This window comes from Myotis davidii, unplaced genomic scaffold, assembly GCF_000327345.1.
Source record: "Myotis davidii unplaced genomic scaffold, ASM32734v1 scaffold1910, whole genome shotgun sequence".
In the NCBI taxonomy this organism is placed as follows: Eukaryota; Metazoa; Chordata; class Mammalia; order Chiroptera; family Vespertilionidae; genus Myotis; species Myotis davidii.
The window spans coordinates 341,483-350,126 of NW_006283016.1; the positions used below are offsets into that span (position 1 = coordinate 341,483).

The window sequence follows — 8,644 nt, forward strand, 5'->3', positions numbered from 1 at the left end:
GTGCTCATTATTCAGGCTCTTTGATAAGAAATTCAGACAGTGTGTTGGCTTTGTTACCTTACCTCGGTGGTGGCTGCACATACACACACAGAAGATGGAAAAAATAAAAGGTACAGAAGTAAGTAAACAAAGCCTAAACCCCAACTCACCAGAGATTAGAGAGCCAGGTTTCTTCCATGGGCTGTGTTGGCAAATAAGGCCAAGCAACAAAGCTGGGGAGATCAGAACAGAAGTGGGGGAGGCCGCAGATCAATATTTATTTTAACATATTTCTGTATCATCTCACTCACACCAATAAATAGATTTTAAAAAGACAGAAGCTCCAATCTCCCATGAAAAGATGAAAAGGTTTTTATACCCTTATTAAAATGATATTCAGAATAACCCCGGTTGTACACAAAATTCATTTTAACAGAAATCCCAGCTTGAGGAGATGAAAGTGCCAGACGCGAACGGTCTGGTGCACAAAGGTGGCGCGGCTCTTCCCCCGAAGTAATTTTCCATCCGTGCGTGTCTTCAAAGCAAATCATTTTCTCTTTGATTACTTAGGTTTTCACTTTTGATCCCTTCCCTGCTGTCTTTTCTCTCCTAATAGAAGAGAGACTTCCTTTCGTTAAATTGCACCCCAAGCTTATCTGCCTGCTTCTGTATGATGGCGGCATCCCTCATTAGAGCACCTGCCTTCTGTCCTGGGTCTGGGGAGGTAGACGCAGGGATGGATGGTTGGTGGCAGGTGTTCAGGGAGCATGGGTGAGGGGACCCAAAGGGGCATCAAGTCATCTTTAATTTCACCGTGGTTAAGAGGCAGATTAAATTCTCCTATGATGAGAGCTCTGGTCCTCTCCTCTGATAGGAGCTTGTGGTGGTTCACCCACCATGGTGTCTACCTCCTGATCAGTCAGTCGGTCCTCATCTCCTAGGTGCTAAAGAAATCTTCATCCTGGGATGTCAACGTATTTTCTATCCTTCCCCACTGAACTGAGAAACCAACTCCTCCGTAAAAACCTTCCATCATTTCCCTGTCCAGAACTCATCTCCCTTTCCCCCTACTTCAGGCCCTTCTCACACATATTGCTGTGTTTTAAGTACCTTGACATCTGCCTGCCTTTCCTGTTTTTCCCAAAGGCAGTAAATGTATCATTCTTCTTTGATTCCCTCAGGGTCTTGCACAGTGCCTGGCACATGGTAGGTGCTTGATGTGTAGTTGTTGAATATAGAATATATTCCATATAATATATTCTATGTTGGGTCTATATAATATATTCACATATGAATATAGAAGGAAGCCCTCCTGCCCCACCTAAATCTAAATGAGAAGAACCAGTGGCCTCTGTTTTTCCTCCTTTCTGCCATAATCTCTTGTTAATGATGACTTTTGTTCAGAGATGGATTTTTCATCCCCTGTACAACCACGGAGGAGTGGCCAACTAGCCTGTGACTGACATGGTCACCCACCAGGGCCCTGGGAGCAGCGAGTGGTGAGGGCACGTCAAACGCATTTGATTTCCACCTTCCCCTCTGGAACTTCTCCTGAAACTTAGGGACCAGGTCTCTAGCCTGAAGGAGTCGTTATGGGATCACTGTGGCTATGACCCAGCAGGCTATAGAGAGGAATTAAAAATAAATAAATGAAAAGGGAAATCCCTTTTCTAACAAATGAAGGTCCTTATTCATAACTCACCTGAGGTGCTCTTCAGTCCCGTGGGCTCCACCTTGGCCAGAGCTGCAGAGGAATAAAGCATCTGAGTCATTGTGTAGGTGTCTCTGGGAACTAGAACTTCCAGTTTGGGAGGAAGGAAAAACAAACAAGATAGCAGATAGTCACTCAAATTAGAATAGAAAGTATCAATATGAATGAAAATGAATTTATGATAAATCACATCTTTTAAAAAATACAGATATTTTCTAATGTTTTCACTAAAGTGGTCTAGAAACTAAACAAGCAGCAACCAACTCCCTTAACACCCAAGTTTTCAGGAATGTAAAAGGATAGAACTATATTTTTTCCTAAAGTGTAGTGTTTGGCAACATGGAGATTGAAAAACACAAATGGTTTGTTTTTAACAGCATCCAAAGTGCATTCATGGGCTATATGTTGCTAATATGAAATGTTTTTATTAAGGTATAAAATGCATAATGCACACAGAGATACGTTTACAGCTCCCTGAACTTTAACACATATGTTCCCCTATGTGACCGCCACCTACACTGACACAGAACAGTTCTCCTCCCTCAGAAGGCTCCTGCCTGCCCTTTCCTGGCCCCTGCCACAATGCACTTATGTTCCTGATTTCTATCCCCATCAGTTAGTTTTGCCTGATTGTGAAAATGTATATCAGTGAAGTCATATACTTTGTATTCTTTTGATTCTGGTTCTTTTGCTCAACCCATTTGCTGTGGGTGTCCAGAGTCTGTTCTTTCTCATTGCTTTGAAGAAGTCCATTGGGTAAGCACACCACAACACAACACAACACGGCATCTCTATTTTCCTGCTACCAGGGAACATTAGGGCTGTTTATAGTTTAGGGTTATTGTGAGCAAAAGTGCTATGAACATTCTTATATGTTTCTGTTGATGGACAGACACATAGTCATTTCTTTTGTGTAGCTACCTAAGTGGGATTGCTGTCATAGGGGAGGCAAATGTTGTTTAAGTTTAATATATATACTGCCAAACAGTTTTCCCCAGTGATTGAACATGATGTATTTTATTTTATGGGTTTTGTTGTTGTTGTTGTTGTTAATTCTCACCTGAGGATATTTTTCCACTGATTTTTTTAAAGAGAGTGGAAGGGACAAGGAGAGATATATAGAGAGAAACATTGATGTGAGAGAGACAAATCAATTGGTTGCTTCCCATAGGCACCCTGACTGGTTCCAGCAACTCAGGTATGTGCCCTTGACTGGAATTGAACCCTGGATCCTTCAGTCCACCACCCGGCACTCTATCCACCGAGCCAAACCAGCTAGGGCACTATGATGTATTTTAATTCATTAACAAAGTACGTGACTCCAAGGTAACTACTATTATGTGGTCCAAATTGTGCCATATGTTTGTTAATACGAGTCGACATTTTAAAAGTATATTATGTTAGCACAGGCACTAAACCTTGGCCAGTCCACATGCTGGTTGGAATTAAAGGTGAAAGGAGGATAAAAAATGTTTATAGTCAAAAATCTCATTAAAAATTTCAGCTGCACAGAAGGGCATTAAATAATTGCAACTTCAATAAATTCTATCATTTGGTGAATTACTCTTTCTTTTAGAGCAGTGGCTCTCAACCTTGGCTGCACATTAGAATCACCTGGGAATATTGTTAAAGTGGGAATCAATGTGTGGAAATTAAAATTAATAATTATTCAGGAAAATGTATTAAGAAATGTGTTTGCTTTGGTAGGAGAAGAAGGCATTGTTCAAAGCAGATAGGTGGTTTGGGGTAAACATATTGTTCTGTTGAATAATTGAAGTTCATTCCACCTACGCATGATTAAAAAAAAACACAAAACACCACATTTTGATATCCCAATCCGTGACATTATTTTTCTATCTATTTTTTATTTCTCTCCCATAAAGCTATAAAGTGTAGCGTTTTTTTTCTTTTCATATGACCAGGGAATTATCTAACTTGCTCTCGGTGTAACTTGGCTGTTTCTGATTTATACGTTATTTTGGAAGGAAGAAGATGTGTGTGTATCTATTTACAAGGGATTGAAATGCACAGAGCACTAAATTTTCTGTGCAGTCGCAGGGAAATGGAAAAGCTCACATAGAGGCCTCCTGCCATTTGCTTCTGAGTGTAAAAGATGATGTGGTTTTGCTTTTTCTGTTCCAGTTATCTCAGGGATCTCCAGAACCGATCGAGCCCACCTTTTTCACGGCGGATTATCATTTATTACATCACTCAGCAGGTGGGAACAGTCTGTCCCCAAGTGAACCGGCAGGTAATGGCCTCCAGCATGGGAAATCTGACGCTCACAGAGAAATATAGCTGTTGGAGCGAGAGTTACCTTTAAAGATTATAATCTTCAATTTAAAAGAAAAATAGAGCTTATTTTCATTGTCTAGAGAAATAGTTCCAAGGGATATGGTAGGAATCTAGAAATTCCCTGAGAGTTATTTTCCCTGGCCGTGGCAGCTTCCTTGATCATTAATACTGTAAACAAACAGCAGAATCCGTGTGGGTGAATTATATTTCCTTTTATTTCTTCTTGCTTATCTGGTGATGACAAATCAAATGCCCCAAAGCATCCAGGGAAATAAAAAGCAGAAATGAAGAGTTTGAATATTTAAAATGGAGAAAATTTGAACCTGATGTGAAGGATCCACATCCGACATATTTAATTTTTTTCTTTTGCACAAATCTCATATCAGGGGGCTATAGATAGCATAGGGACTAAAGGTACAGATTCTTACAGATTCTAGACATAGATGCCTAGATTCACATCTGGGCTCATCCATTTAGTAGCTGATCTTGGGCAAGTTATTTGACCTTTCTGCATCCAGTTTCCTTGCCTATAAAATGGGGATAAAAATGGTACCCGTATCACAGGGTTAAAGTGAGGATCCATGTAAACTCGGAAAAAGTGCTTGGCCATTAGTAGGGACTCAGCACATGTTACATGTCTTGTGACATTTGAACTCTCAGAAGTTTACAAGCTACTTGAGGTTTCAGAATTCCTCCATAGTTTTTGAGACTGTGTAAACTATAGTTACATCACTCAGTGGAATGGATAAAAGTCCAGTTTACAGTTAAATGAAGACTTGTCATCTCAGCCTAGAAAAATACTCGCTTTGGTTGTGTCTTTGTGGTTGCCTAATGTAGGCAAATTATTTCATGTATTAATTACTAAATTTTCCCCAAGTCTTCGATTCCTGGGATAAAGCTAGCCTGTGTAGGTAGAATTTCACGTGAAATAGATCCCGAGAAATCCATAAGGTGAAGATAAACTGTTGTCTAAAGTCATTTGCTTTTGAAGCATCTCCCAGGCAGGCGAGTCAGTCTGCAGGTGAGCCTTCTGACAACAGCAGCTCTGTGAACTGAAGAGTCTGGCAGAAGTCTCTCTGTGGCCTGAGAGCAAGTGGACAGCTGGACACCCCACCCCAGAGCAGACCAGGAAAATCCCTTGTCACAGCAGGCTAGGCAAAAGCAAAGACAGCAGATCCTGGGGGTTTAAAAGCAAGCTTCCTCACACCTCCCATGCTCATGCCTCCCCTTGACTTTCAACCCATTTTTTTTCTTCTCTCTCTAAACTGGCAGGGGAGCCCCAGGGCATCCACACAAGTCAGTGTTGATTGATTTGAGTGCAAGCTGGTTGATGTTGCTTTGGGTGGCATCAGGGTGGCTTACGGTGTTAGCATTTCATACTCAGACCAAACATCAAAACAAGTATTGCCTTTTGGCATTAAATGTATAGATTTTATTTCCCTCTAGGCAGCCGTAGGAAAGGGTCAGGTCTTTTGTTACCTTTTACTGTCTATTTCTGCTTCCTTCTAAAAATTTATCTTCTTTCTAGCACTTATCTATTCTCTACCTTGTGGACTAGTAAGAGTTCAATGATCAGAACACTCACCCATCAGGTAGTTGCAGTTTGGAATCACTTCTCTCTCTCTCTCTCTCTCTCTCTCTCTCTCTCTCTCTCTCTCTGGAGGAATACCCTAAATCTTTGTGTATTATTTTGTGATGGCTACCTCAAAAGCACCTATATTAAAGGAAGATAAAAAGTTTGACTGTTCTAAGCCAAGACTATTTGAATGTTTGCCAGTACTCATTTTCATCATTAAAAACTGACCCGTTCTCCCTGCAGTTGGCCATAATTGCCAATAAAGTCTAACTAAGAAAATGTGAACCAAATGTCAGACTTTCCATCATTTATTGCAGGCCTCCCCACCAGCTCTGACTTGGAGGAGGGAATAACGTATGAGCAGATGCAGGTGAGGTTTCGGCAGTACCTCTGGATGATTTTATTTTGTTGCTTTTAACTCAGTGCTAACCTGATTTTTTTTTCCAACTGTAGACTGTGATTGAAGAAGTCCTAGAGGAAAGTGGTTATTACAATTTTACTTCTAACAGGTGAGCTCTAGAGTTTGCTTTCCAATTTGAAATATCATTTGAGATCATTGGATATTAGATCTGGTTTCTCTATATTTGATTCCAGAGGGCTTTCCCAACTTTTATTTTAAACACTTTTATAAAATATCTTGTCTCGGACTAGATATACCATTGGTAGAATATATGTTTCTCATCTTTTGTACAGATGCAGTGTTGTTGAAAAGAAAGGGTGACCACTTAGTAGTAATTTACTCCCATAAAAATATGAGCACAGTAAAATTTTTAGATTTTTTTTAAAAAATTAAGCGGTTGTTTGCTCCATTCCATTAGAACTGTAATCTCATATTTCCATCCCTGAAATTTATCCATTGCTTGTATAGGATGCAAGAGGGGAAATGCAGCAAAACAATCACTTCTGGTTACTTTATGTTTGTGAGAGAGGGACTTGTTGTTATGTGTTGCCATTTGAGTACCCTATACAAAAGTTGTATAGTATCTTCTACTATAACCATTATTGATGCTCTAAAAATATACTCTATTTTGTCAATTTAGTCCAGTTCTGGATTCCTACAGTTTTACTCTTGGGCATGGTGTTGTGCACAAAGATTTGAGTACAATTAGTTTATTTAAGAGGAAGCACTGGTAGGGGAAGAGATCATTCAATAGAAAAAAAACAAAATATTAATGATCTCTTCCCCAAGCAAGTTACCATTGTAGATGACTGGAGCTTGATCCCACCAGAGAATCTGAGAGCCTGTGTAGAACATGGGCCTCACTATTCCCCCAATTTCCATCAATTATTGTTTGAGGCCTTTCCCCAGGAGATGTTAGTTACCCGGCATTTCTGGCCTTCTGGAAAGTGGACAAAGCCCATTCTAGAGGCCAGAGAAACTCTCAAGGAAAAGAAATGAAGATGCTGGCCGTTAGAATCAGGCCGGCACACTTCGAAGTGGTAAGGATGAAGGAATATGAGAATTGACAGTGTCTACTACACACCAGTTGTCTCTTGAGTTTTCCAAGAAGCCACACAGAATATGCATGAATAGTAAGCAACCACATGCACATTATATATGGCTAAAAGTAGCTGTAGGAAGCACAGTCTTACGGAATTTGTTCTCCCAAAGTGGCCTTTTATTGCCTGGAGGAGCTGCCTTCCTTTCTAACTAGTAAAACTATCTTGTGACATGATTTAAATTATTCAAGAAGTCTTCCCCAAAGGTAACTATTAGTAGCCATGGTGAGAGAAAGAGGGCCCAAGAACATCCTGTGAAGGTCATTATATGGAAATTAGATTCTTTGTGAGGTTAGTTCAGTTTCCAACATTGTTTTTCCTTCTATTTCACGAGTTGTTCTTATGAGTCACACAGGAGATTATTCAACTGCTTGTTCTTTTGGTGTGGCAATATATTTCCAAAATACTACCTTCATAAATGTAGTTCTGTTTTGATTTGTAACTGAAATGATGAGTAATTCTCGTTTTCCAAGGATATATTGTTAATAGAAATCTCCATCTCCGTGTTCACTAGCTTTCCAGCATTCCTGGAGAGATGTAATTTTTCACTGTCTACTCCCGGACTGGGAACACGCAGCCTTCCATGGATAGTGTGAATGTTTCTGTTCTTGACTCTTAGCATCTTATTTCAAGTGCTTTGTCTTAAGTGTGGGCAGAAGTAATACTTGTCAGTTTTTAATCTGTATCTTCTCAGAGACTCAGGATCATAGGCAATACCTATCTTCATATTTTGCAGAAAAATCAACTAAATATTAACAAAAAAACAGGTGTTTAAGGAACTTAGAGAACTTTTTACATGAGCTAATTTTCCTTTAAAAAAAAAAACAATTTCAGCCTTATTTTGAAAAATTTGCTTATGTTTTTCGATTCAACTATCACATTTTAAAAATAAAATCAAACATTACTTCTACTTCCAAAGACATATTCCCGTATTAAAAGACATTTTAAATTCTCTTATTATGATAGACAGATAAGATGCTTAATAACAAAGGCAAAACGTTATTCACATTTGTATTCAGAATTGTGAATAGAATAGGAAGACATGATTTAAATGATCAAGTTCAAGCAACATAGGATATATATGAAATATTCCTGAAAATGCTTTAAATGAAAATGATTCACCCATGTATAAATCCATATAACCATAACACTCCCTTTTCTGCGTCTACTAGCAATGTCTATGCACATTAAATATCTATTTTATATAGTCATTCGTTAAATGAGAGTGGGAGGAGCAATGCAAGTTGATTCAATGTAGATATCTTTTTATTTTGCATATCTCTATTTCTCAACACATATTTCTTGGGAGAAAGACTCTTTACAGTTGACTAGTAAAAAGAACCCTTGGTTTTGCTTAAAGCCATCACTTGTTTACTGGTATTCCAAATTAATTCCCAAGAAATAATTCAAGCTCTATTTAGAAGAGCCTAATACTTTAGAAGCTGGAAATACACATAATTTCAAATACAAATCAAATCAGCTGTGATAGTAATGATTTTTTTTAATATATTTTTTATTGATTAAGAAATTACATATGTGTCCTTGTCCCCACGTTACCCTCTCCCCCCTCCCCCTCGCTCTTG

At 39.0% G+C, this 8,644-nt stretch overlaps 1 protein-coding gene across 1 annotated transcript in view; it reads left to right on the forward strand.

Annotated features, from left to right (window-relative positions):
- Positions 1–8,644, forward strand: part of NEK10 (NIMA related kinase 10) — a 139,093-nt gene that overhangs the window by 126,139 nt on the left and 4,310 nt on the right. Inside the window, exons 34-36 of the mRNA XM_015562099.1 lie at positions 3,833–3,941; positions 5,879–5,931; positions 6,015–6,070. Of these exons, the coding sequence (XP_015417585.1) occupies positions 3,833–3,941; positions 5,879–5,931; positions 6,015–6,070 (218 nt within the window). The remainder of the gene's footprint in view (positions 1–3,832; positions 3,942–5,878; positions 5,932–6,014; positions 6,071–8,644) is intronic.